The sequence below is a fragment of the Rhinatrema bivittatum genome, chromosome 4 (assembly GCF_901001135.1).
Source record: "Rhinatrema bivittatum chromosome 4, aRhiBiv1.1, whole genome shotgun sequence".
NCBI lineage: Eukaryota > Metazoa > Chordata > Amphibia > Gymnophiona > Rhinatrematidae > Rhinatrema > Rhinatrema bivittatum.
Genome location: NC_042618.1, coordinates 432177742 through 432200325, shown reverse-complemented (window position 1 = coordinate 432200325; position 22584 = coordinate 432177742). Strand labels below are relative to the sequence as shown.

Sequence of the window (22584 nt, the reverse complement as noted above, 5' to 3'; positions counted from 1 at the left end):
GTCAAGCTGATATTCTGGCAGCTAAATTTCATGCCAGAGGATATCCCACTAAAGCCATCAGCCACACTTATAAATGAGCTAAATTTACAGATCGACAGTTGCTGTTACAGTAGAAACCGGTGAAAGAACAGTCCTGACTGGTTTGGGTGTTGAGACAAACTACAGTGGTAGCTGCCATAGCTACTTCTATTAGGAAACACAGGCACATTCTAACATCACATGAAATCTTTCAGGCATCTCCTTTAATAGCTACATCCTGGGGTTTAAATATTAGGGATAAAATGGTGCAGTCTCATTTACTGGAAGATATTTCTGTGGAAGACACTGAGGGTCACTCAAAATGTGGAGCATGTAATTTTGTGTGAATATAGTTTAGGGCAGAGTGTGACAGGGTCCGGTTACAGGATTTAGGATCAAAAGACGGGCACACGCTGATTGTTGTTCGAATAATGCAGTCTATGCTATTATATATCCCTGTCCTAAAGTGTATATAGGGCGCACATCGTGCCCTATTAAAGTACTGTTAACGGAACATAAGTCCTGTTTAAAAATGAGCAAATTAACACCTATGGTACAAAATTGTGCTGGATTAGAGAATGATTTTTCAACCCTGCAGTAGACCATTATTGAACAAATATTCAATATGAGCCAGGGTGGTGATCTAGTATTGAGACTGAATTAGCAGGAAGCTTTTTGGAGTTATACATTGAACACAGTATGTCCAGTGGGCACGAATGAAGAACTGGACATCGTTGGTATAACCATTATTTATGTGCAAGGATTCGAATGGATATATTGCATCTCGATTGGTTCTTTAGCATTTTTGTCCCTTGCTGTGATTGGTCCATCACGTGAAGGTGATTTCGATTGGTCTTTTCCAGGTCCGATGATGTATATATAAGAAATGGATACCCTTTAACGTTTATCTATTGCATGGATTGTTCACAGCGGAGATAATTTTCACATCGAGAGAAAAGAAATATCCCCTGATGAAGGACACAGTATGAAACGCAGCCACGCAGGGAGGATAGTAAGAATCAGTGTACTATAGATTGATGCCAAGGATTTATCAAGAAGCATTCCCTTCACCGATTAATTATGTACATACATATGGAGAATTTTATTAATGAAGTGCAAAAGCTTACTTTTAAGAGTAATCTTTTTCTAATAAATCCAAAAAATTCTTAGTCAAAATATCTAACAAAATATTGAACTGTTTAGATAGGGTGGAAGATGGTTGATAGTTAATGATTATATTTACATCATAGTACTGACTATCCGGACTGGTATCAGTGCTAATTTTATATGAAACTATCAACCAGTTTCCTTAATAATTTTTATGTATAAGTAATATGTTGTGGGGAGAATATTAATGTAAAAATTACAAAAAAAATGTTTTTAAATTAAAAAACAAAACTATTTCTAAGAGTTCCTGGTGTAATATTAGGATATATTAGATTTAAGTTCCTTCATGAGCCATCCCTCAGGTTGAGCAGGGGTTGGTGATCCCTGGAATGGCTTGGCCCTCAGTTTCCAGAGGGGACTGATAACCAGGGATCCTGGTTCCCTCACCCCCTACGAGGACACTCTCTCTCTCCCAGACAGAAGCAGCCAGGAGCAGCTTGAGGCAATCAAAAGTAGGGAAATATTTCTCTCTGTGCTGGGCTCTCTGTTCTTCAGTAAGGACAACACAACCAACAAAGGTCCCTTTTCAATCATTATTCATAGTTTCCATAGATAAAGAAGTGACCCTATCACATGTGGAAACTATAAATCACGAAGATTTAAAAGGGACCTTTGTTGGTCATGTTGTCCCTCCTGATGAAGTCTCATGCAAAGCGCAGACTGTCTCAGAGGACTTACTGTTGATGGAAATTATGACTTCCTTTGAGACTCATTAAAATGCATTTCCAACAAGTTATTGTGGATATTTGAACCTTCTGAGGACAGATCTAGAATTTTTGCTGTCACACACTTTGCTTCTTAGGGAAAGGCGCTCCATCTATGCATCAGAAACCTGTGTAGTTCCCTTATCCTAATGATTGCTTTTTTTCTGCAGCTATCTAGTTTTATTTATAAATAAACTTTAGACGTCAAACTACAGTCTTCAGCTCCTGACATTTGTATTTCTTCTGCGTTACAACAATCGTTTGTTATTCTCTGACCCATGGCCTCCTGTACAACAAACCACTCAGGAAGTGATAAGGTCCTTTTCACGTAACCCAATTGGTTCCTCAGCTACAACCTTGTGGGAGTTCTGTAGGATCACCCATCCTCCAAGCCTGATAAGTTACAAATACACTCAGTACTTCCAGAGTCACACTAGCTTTATTTTACAAAATAATTTTATATGATTTTGGCCACAGAATTAAGAAACGATAGTTTTCCCTGAACCATGCCCTGTGGTAGGAGGAAGAAGGGGCAGGACTATCAATCTGTCGAAGGTCACTGAGCACCTGAGGGCTAGTCGGCCAGTGCTTGGGCCATCAGACACCACTCGCTCACTGATCGTTCTCTATACATCTCTGGTGCTGCATCTCTGCTAGAGCTAAATCCAGTCACCCCTGGGTTACTATCCACTGCTTTGGGTGATGAACACCAGTGGTATCGTAAAAAAAACCAAAACAAGAATTCTCTTGAATAGTCAGAACACAGTAATGAGCTCTCTCAAACATATGCATAATTTACTGATGTCAGCACACATCTCATTATAGTTACAATCAGGGTCTCTCAAGTTATCTACCATTCATTTCTCCTCAGCACACCAAGTAGAACCTCGCCGAAGTCCATACAGGCTGCAGCCTTGGCCTGGCGCAAAGGGGCAGGTTTCTACAAGAAATCAACAACTGAAGCTAAACATGTCACTTTTTCATACTGCCTAAAATATGGTTCTTATCCATGTACATTAATGACATAGTAAACAGAAGCAAACACGACTGCTGCAGCTGAGCCAATCATGTGGCTTTAATTTGCATATCTTGTTTTTTTGCTTTACCACAGAGGAACATTAAAACTATTTAACAGAGGCAGAAAAGAGTAACTTCCTTCTCATTACAAGCCCAGGCATTTAATTACATATAGATTATAATTAAATGATTTGAAAATGATGAACTTGGTTGTGGCGTTTAGTTTACTTTCCGCTTTCTCTCTGTAAGCACACAGATAGCTGCAGCAACAGCATGAACTGATCCTGTTGAGCTCCACTCATACTCTGGAGCCATGAACACATCAACAGCTTTACACTTAAAACAAACAATGCAATACATATATAATTACCAAATCCTGGGTTTCCCAACAGTTTGCCCCATTACAATTGTTCATATTTTGAACATTAAAATGATGTTATCAGAGGTTAAACTAGCACCTCACAGACATCTCAAGAATGACTCGAGTGCTGCACAGTGCCTGTGGCTGGTCCTGGACTGGACTTGCAATTCAAGGCCGGGTGATCAGCAGAAGTCAGGTTGGTTGTGGGTGGCCATTGGAAAAGTTTAGATTGCTACAAGCAGAAAATGACAGGTTTGAAGCACAAGAAGGATCGACCATGGCATTCATTTTGCTTGGGGTTTTGTGTTTGTTTGGTTTGGTTGAGTCCCATTCGAAGCCATTCCACAGCCACCTCATTCATACACTTTGCTCTGGGTGGGGGCAGGGGGAAGGAGGTAATTGCTGAAGTCATTTATGTGCAGAAAGCCTGCTTTTGGCCATTCTAAAACAGCCCAGGGTTCAGTGCATGTAAAAGCAGGCATGGGATCTGGGTATAAGTGTACTTTTGCCAAGCTTCAGAGTCATGGTCTTTAATGTAAAAAAAAACAACAAACCATGTGTGTAAATAAATCTGCACAAATTGCACACGCCAAAGAGGAGCTGTAACTTTACACAAGTTAATCTATGCATGCACTGGGCCAATTACTTGAGCATCGTCAAAGCAAACATTTGCTTTCAAAGTATTGGCTAAATACATGGTTGTGTCATAAGAGGCAGGCACAAAAACGATAGAGTAAGCATGGCTAGTTTTTGTCTGCTAAGCTGCATTTTGGAATTACATAAATGAGCTTCTGAAAACTTCTTCCTTCCTAACACCATTTTTCCCCTCCTGCGTTGTAACAAAGATGTATCAGCCCTTCCATACACGATGGTGGTGTTCCAGTCAGCGTAATAGTGGGGTTCTTCGGGGTTGTATACAGAGCATACACATAGGATTTTGATATATGCAATAATATTACCAGAGCCGATTCTCATTCTCCAAAAGTCCTTGTTTCTATAAGTTTAGGACTGGGCTCTTTCCATACTATTTTAACAATTGGATTGCTGTTCTGGATATAATTCTCACAGAGCAGTGTTCAAGATTCTTCAACAATTTGTACATTTATAAGTGCATGATTTTTCTCCAGAATGCTAAATAAAAAAAAGGTAAAATAGTGGCTGCTTGTAATTTTCTGATGTCAGCAGCAGAGTAGTGAGAAATCTCATCCCTCCCCCGCCTGCCATTCTCGTATTCATCAGCATTGCAATCTTTTAAGATTCCCAGTAAGTAATACAATTATTACAGCAATTCCCTAATATACAGAAGAGGTACATTCCCATGGCTTTTTTCCATATAATCAACATTTTGTAAATCAAAACTTATTTTCCCATTGACTTCCACATTAAACCTGGAGCTGCCTCTCTAATGTCCCACTTGAGTGCAGACCACTGGTTTCAGTTTCTTGATCAGTCACATTTGACTGTTTACCACTCCTTGCTCTTTCTGTGCTTCCACAGTATCTTTACTCAGCACTGGCGCTGATCAGTTTTTTCTTCTATAATTATCACACCCAACTTTCAATGTGTACCAACTTTTTTTTTTTTTTTGAACGTTAAGATTCCAACAGGAAACATTAAACCGAACAGGGCAAAATTACTTTAGAGTATGTGTGTTCTGTAAATTCTGCTAGTGAAGTTCTTTGAGTGACTTGCTATGTAATGATGGATTGCTGTACTTTGTTTCTCAAAAAATTCAAGCTCTACTCCCACTGCTTTCAATGTGGAAAGTTAAAACTGCATCGGTAGAACTCCACCTATTCAAAGTGAGACATGACATGGCTCACCTGCTGCTAAAATGCATCCTCTGCTCAACTCATGTGCCTGAGCTAAAGTTGCCCACAAATGCCATGCTGTCCGCACCTGCCCCCCTCCTACCATGTTCATGTGAATGAACCTGAAAGGTGTCAGTTGTAAAATACTAGTGCTGTACACAAGGGAAACCGGTACATGACGTGTTAACACGTCACAGGGTACTGATATGGGATGGTTCCAATCCTGGTGCTACCCTACCTTCCACCAGTCTAGTTCCTGCCAACACTCACAAGCCTGCAGCAGTTGGTGCTACATTTCTAAGTAGAAAAGCTTTAAGCTGATTGGCTAATACGATGTGCTGTACAGGTTTCTGCCTTGCTCTTACACGGGCCGTTTCAGTGTAACCTCACGTTTAGAGCCCAGAAGCTGTACCGTGCTGTATCTAGACTGCTGCCGGTGGGATTAGTCACACTATTTAGTATGATGGAAATATTTTACAACAAAAATTGGCAGATGAATCAGATTGGACATCCCGATTGGATAAGCCACAGTTAATCCCCTAGAAATGCCATCTTTCATATAGACAGGCTTTAGGCATTGTTTGTATTTTTAACTCCATCAACTTTAAATTATATCACTCACAAACCTTACCAGTAGTATAATGTTTGCAACAAAACTGTCTCCGTCAAGCCCCTCTTCTGTACAGGATTACCCTTCCAAAAATCCGGGAGCTGCAAAGACGAGCAGAAATGGTCCAGAATGGCCTTTTCAGCTGGAAAATGACTTTCAAAGCCAATACAGCTGCCAAAAGTAAAGTCTGCACATTCTGTCACACTTCTTGTACTTTTAGGTAAGGCATTCAAAGGGCATAAAATAACACACCAGCTGTATCTTCAACTTACTGCCAACACTACCCCCACACACAGCAGGTGCACATGTCTGCAGGTGCTTTCTGTCCATGACAGGCTTTAACATTTGATGCAATGTCCATGAGTAAAAAAGTACCCAGTCTGCGAGCTTCACCCACTGTGGCTCCTTTGAATAAAAGGAATTGCTGCAGCTCCATCCCTTTCACGTGTGCAATACGCCTGGAAGGAGACACGGCTGTTGCACCCCAAAAACTGGTTCTTTAACACTATTCTACAAAAGCCTCAAATGATGGCAAAAACAATTCAGAAAGTGCCATTCACATAAATGACCCTGGCCTGAACAATATTAAAGCAAAGCCATCTTCCCTGGCATTATTCCTCACCATTTCCAAAAGGTCTAAAATTAAGCGCACAGCAAAGAGCAGCTACTCCCTCGCTCTCTGTGCAGAGGCTTCAAAAGAGAACATGAACATTGGGCGTACTTACAGTGCTAATGTGGACTTCGTGGGGTTAAATCACACTCACTAGATCAAGTTATAAAAATGCAGGTCCCACATCACATACACAGAAATCAGAAGCACAGGGAGTTACATTCATGCATGCTCAGATGCATGCTTGTGTAGCACAGGCTTCTTTTTTTTTCTTTTTAAGCAGTTCTGCCTTTGTTAAATAGTTTAAAAAACTACACTTTGTAACCTCTGAAGCGCTCTCTTGCAGAGGATGTCGGCCACATGGCTGCTGAGAGTTCCATGTATGTATCATGCAGTGGGGGTGCCGGTCAGGAGACATTAATACCAGACAAGAGCTTCAGTTCACAGGCAGAGGAGAGGAGACTGCTGCTGGCCAGGTTCTTCTTCCATCTCGGGAATCCTGGGCATCAGAGCTGAGCGTGTTAAACCCCAGAATTTTTGGGGAGACATGTCCTTCTTAGTGGCTGTGAACTTCCAGCCCATGTGATTTGCACAGATTCTGCAGCCCGCTATTGTCCAAGCATATCTAAGGGGAGAGAGAGAGAGAGGGAGGCTGTGAGCAGACACAGGAAGGGCACAAAACTTCAACCACCAGCTCGTTCATTCTACCACTGCACATTTTTGGCTACCACTGGTTTCAGACTCCTTTCTGTCCACGAATACCAATGAGATTCACTCAGGGACAGTAACTTTAAAACAAGCACGCAGGCGCCCAGTGTGCGCAGAAGATTTAAACACACCCATCACGCGTATGTGTGCTCCTAATTGTAAGTGGTTACACAAGCAAGCACGGTTTGCGTATCTTCTTTAGGACTTTGTTGGTTTTAATGCATTCAGGTAAATGGATTTTAAAATATGCTCATTTGAAGGAGATTCCAGTTTTACTGACTGCTCAGCGTTCTCATCAGTACTTCCTGTCCGAGAAGAAAGACTCCACCCCCTGCAAACGCTCTCCGCACACTTCCTCTTTATTGGCCCGGGATCCTTCACCAGACGGGAGGCGCTCCTGGGGACCTAGAGCCCCCTCTAGCTGCTCTCTTAGCTAAATAAGCCTGATGCATACACAGATTAAAACTGGGGGGAAAGCTGTGGGAGCCTTCTAAATCCTAACCAAGGAGAAATGCTCAAAATCTAACCCTCCCCTGTCTAGGGGAAAATCTTCAAAATCTGAAGCTTCCCGGTCCGATCTACAGTGGGAGACAGATGCGGAGAGGATCCACTGGTCTCCCGTCAATGCCGCCGGCCCTGTTGCCACATGCAAATTGTAAGAAAATTATTCCTTACCTGCTAATTTTCGTTCCTGTAGTACCACGGATCAGTCCAGACACCCACCCTAAGGATTTATGGGATTGGGATTGTCTCTCTGCTCAAATTGTTTTCCGTATACCACGTGTTTAGTGGCTGTTTAATGGTTCATTTTGCAAGTTTAGTTGCCTCTTAAAGTTTAGTACACACTGTACAGTTGTTCAAGCTGAAAGGGTTTTATACCTTGATCCATCCATCTTGTCTCTTCAGGCTTTGATATTCTTAATACTGAAGGATGACAGAGGGTGCACTAGCTTATATGGGAGCACCCTTCGAAGTTTTCTCTGACTCCATCTGCTGGAAGGGGGACATAACCCACTGTCTGGACTGATCCGGGTACATACAGGGAACCACCATTCCTGCACTAGTAAGGGAAACCACCATGGCATGCTTGGAGACCTGAGGAAGCCTTGGTAATGCGACTGGAGTACAAACCGCAGAAAAAAGACCAGCTGAAGTGCCTTCCCCGCCTGTTAGACATCAGACAGACTGCTCTGATTTAAGCACGTGCCCAAATTCCCACAGGCACGGCAAGCTTTGCTGCTCACCATTAACATGGCTGGACCATGTGCTGCTCACAAGCTGACTAGGCTTACTCGAAGAGATCCAGAGATCAGCCTCGTAGCAACCCACATGCTGACACCAAGCAGATCTGCTGCCCAACTACCGCGGACTCAACCATGTAAAGGAAGAACACTTTCCTCTTTTTTTTTTTTCCAAAAAAAACTTTATAAAAAGCACAGACACCCAGCCCTGGAAGTTTTAAGTGAAAAAGGGTACTTCCCGGTTTCCTTGCTCTTCTAGCCTGATAGGGTGGAGTTGTTAGTGAGTTGCAAGGCTGCCTCATGAGGGATGAAGGATCTGGACCACCAGATGTCCACCCCACGGAATTTAGAAGCGAACCACTAGTAAATGTCACCAACCTGCTCGTCCACCTCAGACCAGGGAAGATGGCCCTATCAGGACATAACATCTCCCTGGGAGGAACCAAAATCTTCTACCCTTTGCTTTTCTTTCTTTTGTTTTTATTTCACCAACTGCAGGTTTGCCCCATCTACCATCTGCTGGAGTCAGAGAAATACTGAGGGACTTCAGGTAACACACTAGGTTAAGTAGCAGTGTCAGTAAAACTTTCTCTGTCTCCATCTGCTGGCAGGGATGCAAAACTCAGGAGTCTGGACTGATCTGGGTATATACTGGAAGAGTAGTTTGCATATCTACCTTAGGACTTTGTCAGTTTTAATGCATGCAAGTATGCGGATTTTAAAACATGTTCGCATTCCCAGTTTTATCAATTAGTCTACCAGTTTGCCTAGTCTATCTCAAGGTCATCCAGACCCCTCTTGTTCTTCAACCTGCACTCCCTCCAATTCACCCAGACCTGTCACCCAATCATTTTAGGCATAAAAAGAAATATATGGAGACTTACGCCTCATCAAGAGCAGAAGTAAATATGTGCAGCCAACAGCCCCCGCATGCTGCAGGTGCAGGATTCAAAATCTGGATTTATGCACGTAAATGTTGGCCCCCACCACGGAACGCCTCTGACATTCCCTGATGCCACCCCTTTTTTCACACATTGGGTTGGTCATGTATGCATGCACACACATAATTGGGCCATTTTAAAATATGAGTTGCTCACATTTGGCCCAGCTACTCATGTAAATGAGCCTTTAACATAAGCACCTCTTTTAAATTCACCCCAAGTGAATACCATTGCTAAACAATAGACCCTTTGTGAAATAAAATATTGCTAATAAAAAATAATTACTAAAAATATGCTTTAATACAAACATAAGCAGCCTACTTTACCTCACCCCACCAGCCTCCCCCTTTTATTAATAAACACACAGAAAGCAGAGCTGCTTACCTGTAACAGGTGTTCTCCGAGAACAGCAGGATGTTAGCCCTCACACATGGGTGACATCCCTGGTTGGAGCCTGGCACGGAACTTTGATCTCAAAGAATCTAGAACTTTCAACACGCCCTACTGAGCATGTGCAGCTGTAGTCATCACCCTGCCTCCTAGGCAGAGTCCTTCAGTCCATAATACAGCCATTACATCTGCTCAAAGGGTCAGTGAGTTACCAGTTCTTGTTGCATACTCACCCTATACTAGGTTCCTCCGTGACCGAATGGTCCTCCATACTCACCCTAAATTTCTTCCTAAGGTGGACACAGTCTCTCCCCTTACTCAGTCTATAGTCTGCCCACTCTTTTCCCAAGGCTTCACTCTCACCAGGGCGAGAGGTTTTTGTACACCTTGGACTGTAAGTGTGCACTTGCATTCTATCTAGACCGATTTGCAGTCCATAGGAAATCCACCCAACTCTTGGGTGGATTTCCTATGGACTGCAAAAACAAGCTGGGTGGATTTCCTATGGACTGACAAAAACAAGCTGGGAGTTGCAGTGGGCAACCAAACTCTCTCCAATTGGCTAGCAGACTGTATCGAATTCTGCTATGAGGAAGCAGGCCTTCCTCTCCAGGGGTGAGTGAAGGCACATTTTGTAATGGCCTTGGCAACGTCGATAGCACACTATTGTTCAGTACCAATTGCAGACATCTGCTAAGCTGCGACATGGAGCTCTCTTCACACATTCGCAGCCCACTACTGCTTAGATAAGGAGGGCTGTCAAGACTCTGCCTTTGGACAATCTGTCTTGAAAAATGTTTTTCCAGTATAATGCCCAACTCCTTCCACAACCACCTGCTGTGATTTCAAGCTGCCTCATCATTGCCAATAGCACCCCAATTATTGTGCCTGTTGCACGAGTTGTCTGCTATTGGCCTGTTGTAATATGAATCAGCCTGTAGCTTGCTAATCACCCATATGTGAGGACTACTGTCCTGCTTGTCCTGGGAGAAAGCAGAGTTGCTTACCTGTAACAGGTGTTCTCCCAGGACAGCAGGATGAAGTCCTCACGAAACCCACCCGCCACCTCGCGAAGTTGGGTCCGCTTACGTTTTATTTTATTTTTTGCTCGCACTTTTTTGCAACAAAAGGAAAATTGGGTTCTCACCTGCTAATTTTCATTCCCGTAGTACCATGGATCAGTCCAGACCGCTGGGTTTTGTCTCCTCTTCCAGCAGATGGAGTCAGAGAACAAACTGAAAGATACCTCCTCTTATACTGGTGTGCCACCTGCGATCTTTCAGTATAATCCATACCATAGCAGAATGAAATAGATCAAAAACCTCAACTTAAGAACCAATGGCTACATCAAACCTTGAAATGAAGAAAAAAAACTGTGTAAGTTCTCGAACTTATGCACATGGAGGGAGTACTTCCATAAGTAACGTATATTCTGCAGAAGAAAACGGAAATGATAGCACAACGGACTCTCCAGATGCCATGGGCGGGCGTCTGGACTGATCCATGGTACTACAGGAACGAAAATTAGCAGGTGAGAACCCAATTTTCCTTTCCTTGTACGTACTAGGATCAGTCCAGACCGCTGGGATGTACCCAAGCTGCTCTAAATGGGGTGGGACCTGGAGAGTCCTGCCCGAAGAACACTACTGCCAAAACAGTCGACATCCAGAGCACGGATGCCCAAACGGTAATGCTTAGCAAAAGTGTGTAGTGACTTCCAAGTAGCTGCTCTACAAATCTCCTGCGGCGACACAAAGTGACTTTCAGCCCAATATGCCGCCTGAGAACGAATGGAATGTGCCTTCAAACCCTCTGGCACTTTACGACCAAGACATATATACATCTAAGCTATTGCTTCCTTCAACCATCGGGCAATAGTGGCTTTGGTGGCTCTATGTCCTTTTCTTAGGACCATTCCATAAGATGAACAGATGATCAGACAAACGAAAAGCATTGGTCTCTTCCAGATAGTGCAGAAGAATCCGCCACACATCCAACCGACGGAGCTCACGAACGTGAAGCGAATCCCTATCCAAATCTATGAAGGCAGCCAACTCCACAGTCTGATTCAAATGAAATGCCGACACGACCTTCGGAAGAAAGGAAGGAACCGTACGAAGAGATACTCCGGAATCTGAAATCCAGAGAAAAGGCTGCCTACATGACAAAGCTTGAAGCTCCGAGATATGCCGCGCCAATGTGATAGCCACCAGGAAGATCGTCTTTAATGTCAAATCCTTCAAGGTGGCCCGTTTCACTGGCTCAAAAGGAAGACCACATAAGCCCTGGAGAACCAGATTTAAACTCCAAGAAGGACAGACCGGACGAATCAGAGGATTCAGATGCTTCGCTCCCCTCAGGAAACGCGCCACACCTGGATGCAACGCCAGGGATGTTCCGTTAATCTTGCCCCACAAACATCCCAGGGCTGCTACCTGCACCCTGAGGGAGCTACACGGCAATCCTTTCTTCAGGCCCTCTGGCAAGAATGCTAGAATATGGACCACTGAAGTGTGACGCGAGGACACATTAAACCCGCTACACCAAGAATCGAAAACTTTCCAGACTCGAACATAAGTGAGCGATGGCGATGTCTTCCGTGGAAATAACAGAACCCGGATAACCCTTCTTTCTCAACTGTCGCCTCTCATAAGCCAAGCCGCTAGACAAAAGCGATCCGCCTGATCGAAAAATCCTGGACCCTGCCGCAGAATATTCGGCAGATGACCTAGACGAAGAGGACCGTCCACAGCCAAATTGATCAAGTCCGCAAACCACGGCCGCCGGGGCCATTCCGGAGCCACGAGAACAAGTGAGCCAGAGTGCCTCTCTATCCTTCGCAATACCTTGCCTACTAACGGCCATGGAGGAAAGACATACAGAAGAATGCCACGAGGCCACGGGAGTACCAGAGCGTCGACATCTTCCGCCCCGTGTTCCCTTCTGTGACTGAAGAACCAAGCCGCCTTGGCATTCCTCTGAGTCGCCATCAAGTCTAGACGAGGAATCCCCCACCGACGAGTCATGAGACGTATCGCCTCCTTGGAGAGTTCCCACTCCCCGGAATCTAGCTGCTGACGGCTGAGAAAATCCGTCTGAACGTTGTCGACGCCGGCTATGTGGGAGGCTGCCAGCCACACCAGATGGCGCTCCGCCCAGCGCATTAAACGATCGGCTTCCAGCGCCACCAGATGATTTCTTGTTCTGCCCTGATGATTGATGTAAGCCACTGTAGTCGCATTGACCGACAACACTCGCACCGAACAACCACTCACCAGGGGAAGGAAACTCCGCAACGCCAGCCAAACCGCCCTGGTCTCCAAGCGATTGATGGACCACTGAGCCTGATGCCCTGTCCAATGGCCCTGCGCCGTCTGCAATTTGCACACCGCCCCCCATCCGGAGAGACTGGCATCCATTGTCACGACGACCCACTGGGGCTCCTCCAGGTCCATCCCGCGCTGCACGTGGGCAGGAATCAACCACCACTGGAGACTGGACCTGGCCGGATCCTCGAGCGGTAAGCGGACTTGAACCTCCTCCGACTTCAGGTCCCACCGAGAGAGCAACGCCCTTTGCAAGGGTCTCATATGAGCAAAGGCCCAAGGGACTAACTCAGAGTAGATGCCATAGAACCAAGCACCTGCAAGTAATTCCAAACTCAGGGCAGTGCCAGGGACAATAGCCGCCGTACCTGAGCCATCAACTTGTCAATTCGCTCCTGCGTGAGAAACACCTTTCCGATGGACCTATCGAACTGAGCTTCCAATAAATTCAGGACCTGGGATGGAACTAATTGACTCTTGCAAAATTGACTACCCAACCAAGGGACTGTAGCCTGGACACCACGGAATGAACCGCCGATCAGCAAAGCTCCTCCAACTTTGCACGGATGAGCCAATCATCCAGATAGGAGTGAACCAAGATTCCCTCTCTCCTGAGGGCCACCGCTGCCACTACCATGACCTTGGTGAAGAAGCGGGGCGCCGTCGCCAACCCAAAGGGAAGCGCCTGAAACTGATAGTGCTCGCCCAGAATCATGAACTGGAGAAACCACCGATACTGTTCGTGGATCCCTATGTGAAGATACGCTTCTGTCAGGTCCAAAGAAGCCAAATATTCGCCGGAGTGGATGGCCACAATGACTGAGCGGAGAGTCTCCATGTGAAAACGCGAAACCTGGAGCGCCTTGTTCACCTTCTTCAGATCTAAGATCGGACGGAACAAGCCTTCCTTCTTGGGAACCACGAAATAAATGGAGTATCTGCCGGTCCTGCATTCCTCCGGTGGGACCGGGACAATGGCCCCTAGCTCTTTCAACCAGCACAGAGTTTGAAGGACCACCGTCCGTTTCGCATGGGCTCCGCAGGGCAACATGACAAAAAGCTCTCATAATGGGTATGCAAAATCCAAAGCGTAACCGTGTTCGATAATGCTTAGCACCCACTAGTCCAACGTAATCTTGACCTATTCCTCGAAGAAGAGAGACAAGCGGCTGCCTATGACTGGAACCGAGGAGTGGGCCGGGACACCTTCATTGGGAGGACTTGCCCCCAGAAGACCCTTGAGGACCACCATCGCGGGAAGGCCTGTGGCCGCGAAAGGAATGAGGCCAAATCTGCAACCTTGTCGACGGCTGGCACAAAGTCAAGGCCGGGGCCCTGGTCTGCCGATACTTGCGCTGGCCCCAATAGTGCATCCGGGTGGAACTGAAAGACCTGGAAGCCCTAGGCCTATCTTCCAGCAACATATGCACCTTATTGTCTCCAAGGGATTTGATAAGTGCCTCCAGCTCATCTCCGAACAGAAATTTGCCTTTAAAAGGAAGATTGCCCAGCTAGGTCTTGGAGGAAACATCCGCCGACCAGTTGCGGAGCCACAAAAGCCTTCTCGCCGAGACCGCCGAAGCCATATTACGCGAGGACACCCGAAGAAGATCGTACAAGGCATCCGCGGTGTAAGCCAAAGTCGGCTCCAAGCGATCAGTTTGCTCCGCCTCTGCCGGAGGCAGCTCCTGTGAAGTAACTGCTGCACCCATCTAAGGGTCGCCCTCTGCATGAGGCTACTGCACACCGCCGCCCGAACGCAAAGCACCGAGACCTCAAAGATCCGTTTGAGGAGAACTTCCAGCCTCCGGTCCTGATGATCCTTAATGGTGGCCGCCCCTGCGACTGGGATGGTCGTCCGCTTGGTGATAGCCAAGACGGTTGCGTCCACCTTCGGGACCCTAAGGATGGCCAAGGACTCGTCCGGCAATGGGTAGAGCTTTTCCATAGCTCGCCCCACTCGAAGAGCAGCTTCGGGAGCTTCCCATTTCCCGGGTCACAAGCTGCAGCAGCTTCGGATGAAAAGGAAAAGCAGCCGAAGAAGCCTTAAGCCCCGAGAGAACCGGGTCCCCTCTGGAGGTGTTGGGACTGGGCTGCGGCGCCTCAATATCAAGCTCTGTCAGAACGCAGGGAATCAGATATTCCAGTTCCTCCTTCCTGAACTATCTGAGCCCCCTCGGATCATCCTCCTCGACTGGGGTGGACTCATCAACATCCCCGTCCGAAGTCCCCATGAGTGGGTCCTACGCAGGAGGATCGGGAGGATTGTCAGCTGGAAATGTCGACCGATCTGCAATGGTCTGGTCTGGTCTGGTCCGGCCCCCCCCCCGGATGCATCCGACCCCCCCTCCCCCCCAGGAGTCGGGCCACTTTAGCCTGTGGGGGCTCCAAAGCCTGGGACTCTGCTCAGCCTCCAGGAAGGCTTTGTGCATCAAAAGCACAAATGTAGATAAAAATGCCCTTTAAGGCTCCCCTCGGGGGAAGGTCCAAATCAGGAGAGGGAGCAGGCAAGGGAATCCGAGGCCTGACGGGGCTCAAAGTCGGTGGTGAACATTGGGGAGGAAGGTCCCTGCCCCCACCTCCAGCCGAGTCGCGTGGTGCCAGCAAAATGGCCACCGTTCCCGTGCTGGACGCGGCCGACGCAGCCCGAGGCTGGCTGGAATGAGATCTCCCCCTTGCAGCATGATCTCTGTCAGGAAACACTCCGGAGCCTCCCCCCAATGAACCTTCACCCCTGGGGAGGCACCGAGCGCAGAGACCGTTGCGGGAGAGCCGGAGCACCGGCTCCCCGCAAGCTGAACAAAGTGAGCCCTGCGGCATTCTGGCGCACTGATCACCCAGCGCTAGCACCAAATCGGCAAACAAACTGCCCTTCTGGAGCCCTGGGAGCACCGTGCACAGCTAAGACCTGTTTCCTTCAACAGCCACGGTACAGGCAAAGGCACCTGAGGAATGTCCTCTTCTCAGGGTGCAAGGGGAAGAGACCGGCCCACTGGTTAATCCCCCAACTTACCGGGATCAGCAGCAGCTCCGGGAACTTGGCTCTCAGGGAAACTCTCCCTAGCTGCGCCTCCACCGAGGCAGGGGCCTCGGGAGGACTAAAGACGCTCACCGCTGAAGAAAAAACAAACTGTTTCCTATTTTTTTTTTTTTTTAAACAAGCTTGATGTAGCCACAGGCACTGACTGTCTTAAAGAGACACTCTGCCTGAATTTCAAAGAAGCTGAAAAAACACCTCTTTCTTTTTTTTTTTTTTTTTTAAGGATCAGGGCCACAGGTTCTGTCTCTCATCTGCTGGAGTCAGAGAAATACTGAAAGATCGCAGGTGGCACACCAGTACAAGAGGAGGTGTCTTTCAGTTTGTTCTCTGACTCCATCTGCTGGAAGGGAGTCACAACCCAGCGGTCTGGACTGATCCTGGTACGTACAGGAAACGAGACTGAAGGGAGATCCCTGTGGACACAGGGATCATGGCATGCTGGGCATGCTCAGTGTGCCAGTCAAAGTTTCTAGGAACTTTGAGAAAAGTGTTCCGTAATAGGGCTCCGCTTAATGACGTTACCCAAATGTGAGGACTACCATACTGCTTGTCCTGGGAGAATACTCCCGACACTACCCTCCTGATGTCTACTCTCCTTAGGGTTCGACCAGGAATGCTGTCCTAGGTCAGTCAGTCCTCTGCCTGCAGCGCACAACTTGTTGTGCTCACCACGAGGTTAACACACACACCCACCCATATAGTAGAAGGCCACTGGAGAGTAGAACCTTCCGCCTTAAAAGCACACCCACCAGTACTCATACAGTGGTATCCCATCCTATGGATGGCGGCATATCTATGACCCCACTCACCATGCTTGTGGGCAGAATCCCATGGCATAGCGAGCACCAATTGCTAGAGTCGGTGGCTGCGTTGCCAAAAGGCAAATCACACAGTGTATAATGACGCCTTCCTCACCAGTGCTGCCCCAGCACTTTGTTGGGCAGAATTGATGTAATGATGGCAGAACCCTGGCATGGCTAAGAACTGCACAAACAGGAAGAATGCTCACTGCCACCACCTGAAGCACTTGGAGTAGATGCTTTGCTGTATCCAACTGTACATGCTGTGCTCCATTGTCACAGTAACTCCCAGTGGAGTGCATAGAACAGTGTGATAATAGTGCCCCAGTACCACTGCGAGAGAAAAAGACAGCATGTATGTGTGTGATTGAAAGCCTGTGTATGTAAGCCTGAAAAGATAGACAGCATGTGTGTAAATGTGTAATTAAGAGCCTATATAAGTGAGAGAAAAAGCATGTGTATATGTGAGTGACTGAGAGCATGTGTGTATAGGTGTGTAATTGAGAGCCAGTGTGAGAGAGAGCTTGTGTGTGACTGAGAGAGAGGAGAAAGTTCCAAGCAAACCACTCTTGCTAATTCAAAACAATCTCAGGAGACCTGGATATCAAACATTCCCAGGTATGCAGAGGAAAAAAAAGTTTTGTATCCTTATTTTTCATTACTTGGTCCTTGTGTCTGCTATTTTGAAATATTTTATTGGTATCTAGAATTTTTTATATGAGTTTTTAATTATTGGATATTCCACTCATCAGCTGTTTTGAAATAATCTGTTCTTTTTGATAGTATGGTTTTGCTGCTATTGATTGTATATTTCTTGATTTGTTTTATAAGGACTGGTGGTGGTTCTTTTTTTCCTTTATTGCACTGCATACAGAGACTGTGGCTTGTTGCAGTTTCCAATTCAGTTTTTGTCTGCATGCTTCTAGTTATGCATTTTGGTCTCTTTATTCCTTGTTAGGTGAGGATCAGCACATGTGATTTAGGTGAGGTTTTCTGCGGGCGTGTAGTTTCTGTGTAGGGCTCTATAGCAGCCTAACTTGGTCCGTTTTACTTATAGGAGATGTATTGGTGTCTTAAGGCCTGGTGTAATATTTTCATTGTTGCCTTTTCTTAGGTAAGGTGGTTACTGTTTATGTGCTGGAAATTGGTGCTGTTTTGGTGTGGGATGTTTACTATTTACCCAGTTTCTGTTCAGACAGAATACGTATCTTTTCCTTGTCATTTTAAACAATAAAAATAATTACTGGACCTTTACTTTTTATTTCCGCTGTGAATTGTGATGAGCAGTGTGTCACACATGTGAGCATGGCCTGTCAGGTGTGTCACGATGGGAAAAAGGTTGAGAACCACTGGTTTAGACCAATGAAGACTGTTCACATATTGCTTTGTGCCCCTTGTTCTTTTCTGCGGACAGATCTGTAAGCAGGATATTTTAATTCAAACAGTATATTCAGAAGTCATTACCCAGGGAACCAGCTGTGCTCCGTGGATGGTCGGCCGATTAGGTTCAAGTTGCAAGCTTTGTATACAGTGAGCGTTTCGTGGACATATCCATGCGGATTTACATAGGCTGCCATTGGGCCACACAACGATAGACTGGAAAGAAGAAACAAATCACTGTCAACTGTGCGATTATGCTCAGCACTGCCAGGGGCTGCGGCAGCACACGGACTCCTGTTCCACGCAGTGCTCCCTATCAGGGATCTTTTACCACTGGGCTGTTATGTCACAATACCAGAAAAGTCAGAATAATAAATAAGTGAGAGATGAGAAATCACTATATTCCAATAAAACACTTATTTATTAATATTTACAAAACAAGTAACTCCAGAGTCAAAATAGTGCACCAACTTGTATTAAAGACTACACTAAGGAGAGGTTTAGGCTCCAAAAGATCCAGAAGAGGTCAATATTAAAAAGGCGGCAGGACAGCAGAATTCTCAGTAGGACTGTTGTTTCTGGGGAAATTCTGGGCATAAAATTTAAAATTCATGCTCACAAAATCAAAACATTCTGCATACCATATCAAAATAATGCAATATAATCACTATCTTTGAGTAGCAATTACATTTAAACATCAAAAGAGAAAATAGTTCTTACTCAAAAGATGCAAAATGTTAAAAATGTTTGGTGCAGAATTTCCCCAGCAGTCATCACTAGGGCTTCTGGGTTTCAGTGATTTTATTTTAGCAATCCAAGATCCAAGGGGAGCCGCCAGCAGTAGTGACTGCTTGCAGCTGACAGTATTGCCACATCAGTGGTTGTTACTGCACACCTCAGCAGCTGCAACTCGCCAAATTAAAATTCCCGAAAGCCAAAATCCCTAACCAGAAAGCAGTAGGACCACTCTCCTCTTTCCTCAACACTCTCCTTCATCCCCCTGCCAAACTCTCCACACTTGTCCACTCCAGTGCTCTTTCCTCTCACCCCACACTTTTGCTCCCCTATCCCAGACATTTCCTCTCCCCCACACACCTTCCTCTCCCGCGCCTCCCTCCCTTGCTCACTGACCCAGGTTGCAGACACTGCCCTGGAGCAGCTGGCTCTTCTTCCTGCACCGCGCGGGTCTCGGTGTGAAAGGTGTGCAACCACATGGCCCACGATATCCGAGAGCCGCGCTGGGCAGGAAAAGGACGGCATCGGCTCCTCCTGCAGGGCCAGCTGCACCAGCTTCTTCTCCACTGCTGCGCTTACACATGCCAGCTCTTCTAAATCCTGCGTGGAACCAGGTCAATTCTGGGCAGGGGTGGGGACGAATTCTGTGCAAATCCTGCATTGCGCAAAGTTCCCCCAGAAGTCAACTGCAATTTATTTTTCCCCTAGCAATTACTCAACCAATGCAAGAGAAGTTATCAAAGGTTTCTCTACTTAAAGAGGAAACCTTTTTCCTCTTTATGTAGACAGGTTTCTCTACATAAAGAAATAAAAGCTTTTACAAAAGGAGAGGGGCTCATGCAGCCCAGCAAGCTACTGACACAGCCTGAGTACAGCAAGTTATTTACGTAGATAGCAATGCCTGATCAGAGCTAACTGTGAAACAGTAAGGAGAAAGACCATGCAGGCCTCCCTCTGCTGAGATCCACGAGAGAAAGAAAGAAACGAGGTCATCCTTGGCTTCCTGACGAGAAGCAGATGGAAAAGGAATAAGGAAAGGTTGTTTGGTAAATTAAAAAAAAGAAAAAGCTTACCTGAATATTTCATTTTTGGTTGTAATTTCTGTATCTTGACACTGCTTGCAACACAGAGATGTGCACTTCCAAGAAAGAGGGAAGAGAAAGACATTAATCCTCAGGGAATGAGGAGAACCAGCAGCCAAAACTGCAAACTATGGGGGATCCTGTCACCATCACCTCAGAAATGTCTCTGTTATTTCTCTTCTTGATTTTACAGCTCCAGATTGTCTCAAGTGGGACAAAAACCATGCATGCTTTTTACCTGCAGCAGTTTGCACTAATATTCAGAAGAAACGCCCATGTGGGCTTTTGCCTTACGTTTTGCTGCGGGTACAAAGTAAGAACAGAAGAAAGAAGTGCCGTGCTGGGTCAGACCAAGGTCCATCCAGCCCAGCCTTCTGTCTCTGATAGTGGCCAGCCCAGTTCACAAGTACCCGGCAGATCCCCAATAATTGATCTATTCCTTGTATCTCGCTCCCAGAGATAAGCCTTGGCTTTCCCAAGCCTCCCTGGCAAATAATGGATTATGGACTTTTCCTGCAGGAACTTGCCCAATCCTCTTTTGAACCTCACTATGTTAGTTGCCTTGACCATGTCCTCTGGCAACAGATTCCACAGCTTGACTGTACACTCGGTGAAAAAAATACTTCCTCCAATTTGTTTTAAATTCTGCCAGTTGCTCGTTTCATGGAGTGTCCCCTAGTCCTAATGTTGTCTGAAAGGGTAATAACCGATCCCTATTTAGCCATTCCACCCCGCTCATGATTTTATAAATCTCAAATACATCCATTCTGTCATCTCTTTTCCAAGCTAAAGAGCCTTAATCCGTTTAGGCTCTCTCTCTCTAAAGGAGCTTTTTTTCCCCCTTTATCATTTTGGTCACCCTTCTCTGTACCTTTTTCATGTCCGCTCTCTCTTTTTTGAGATGGGGAGACCAGAACTGCACTCAGTACTCAAGGTGCAGTTGCACCGTGGATTAGGATATTCTCAGTTTTGTTCTCTATTCCTTTCCAAATAATTCCTAACATTCTATTTGCCTTATTGATTGCCACCACACACACTGAACACAAAAGGTATTGTCCACAAGGACACAGAGGTTGTCCTTGAAACTGCTTTTTTCAGCAGGTAGATTTTTGCTGGAAGAGTAGGATTTTAAAATACAAACCACACATTCACTTTTCCTCCCCAACCTAAACACCGCCCCCCCCCCCCCCCCCCTTCTCCCAAGAACACCTCCTCTCAATATGGAACACCACAGGGGCTTTTAGCCTTATTATGGAAGGGCATTTTTCAGACAACCAATGTAGCTGAGTTAAAAAAACATTTTACCTGCATAAATTGTTTGGAAAATAATTGTCCTCTTTAGGTATTACTTTGGCAATGTATAGAAATTATCATGCCAAGAAAGTTTGTGGAATCATCTCATTACAGACCCAAAAGAACTCTTCTCTAGGGAAAATAAAAAAAAAAAAAGAGGCCAATATTTAGCACTACTCAGCCGGATAAATAGGGACTTATCCGGCTAAGTAGCTGCCGCTGAATATCCAGCTATGTTCAGCAGCCATAACTTAGCTGGATAAGTAGTTATCTGGTTAAGTAGCGAGCAGGATATTCTGGGGCAGGGAATGGGCAGATCGAGGTGGGGCAACTTATCTGGTTATCTTAAGCGAATATGTCCTATATTCAGCCTTATCCTGTTAAATTAACCAAATAAGTTAGACCTCCTCAAAAGCAGGTTTAAAGTTATCTGGATTTAATTTATCCGGCTAACTAGAACTTATCTGGTTATATTCAGCAGCATAGCTGTGCCACTGAATATCCCTGCTAAGTTAGCCGGATAAATTTATTCAAATAACTTAGATAACCAGATATCTTTGAATATTGGGCCCAGTATGTTCTCTGGCTCCCTTAAATCATAAGAGACGTGCCAAGCATTAGCCAGGAAGGCTTTATAAGGTGATGAGAAGACTGGAGCTGCTGTCCTGGCAGTGGCTTTTCTGTAACGTAACCCTGCATCCAGAAAAATAAACTATTTTGTGCGCACATGGATCAAACTTCTGTAGCCACATTAAAACCAAAGGAAAAGAAGAAAATATTTGTTGTACGCTTTGGTTTAGCTTTCTGTACCTTAGCATTTCAACTCAGTTTCCATTTTATTGCTTATCTAATTCAGCATTTTTTCTCTTCAAATTTTCCTTCTTTTGAATTCTTTTTCAACACATTTCCCTCTACAACCTTCGTTCTTGCCTCCTCTCTCCCCTTTTGGAATGCTGAGAAGTAAAACACTTACTTTGTTCATAATATCCAACTCACAGCGCAGACGCTGAATGGCGCTCCCAATTTTCAGCAGCTGTATGCGCAATGCATCGTCAATAGGAAGACAAGCAGCCACTCGGTATGAAAAATCTGAAAGGAGAAGCAAGATCATTATATAGATATTCTAGGACTTTCTGGGATGCACAGGTGTGCATATACAATATGTGACTCCCCCCAAAAATCCCATCAGGATCTTCTTCGCCCCAGACAAATCCTGACAGCTTAATGAGGATATGACACCAAACATTTTAAAAGGGCTTAGGCAGCCTATGACAGCAATAAACATATTTATCAACAACTGCACTTCGTTATCAGCCTCTTGTGAAAAAAAAAGAAGGGCTCAGATGAGAC

The 22584-nt window shown here is 45.6% G+C and overlaps 1 protein-coding gene across 6 annotated transcripts in view; it reads right to left on the bottom strand.

Annotated features, from left to right (window-relative positions):
* Positions 1 to 2597: 2597 nt before the first annotated feature.
* CRBN (cereblon) overlaps positions 2598 to 22584 on the bottom strand; it is an 84728-nt gene continuing 64741 nt past the window's right edge. For 3 of the 6 annotated variants that reach the window (XM_029601473.1, XM_029601476.1, XM_029601471.1), the window contains 4 exons: positions 22208 to 22323; positions 19933 to 19997; positions 18209 to 18340; positions 2598 to 6923 (listed from right to left, as the gene is read on the bottom strand). In XM_029601473.1, coding sequence (XP_029457333.1) covers positions 6740 to 6923; positions 18209 to 18340; positions 19933 to 19997; positions 22208 to 22323 — 497 coding nt within the window. In that variant the 3' untranslated portion in view covers positions 2598 to 6739. The remainder of the gene's footprint in view (positions 6924 to 18208; positions 18341 to 19932; positions 19998 to 22207; positions 22324 to 22584) is intronic. The other 3 variants (XM_029601472.1, XM_029601474.1, XM_029601475.1) reach the window with 1 other exon arrangement.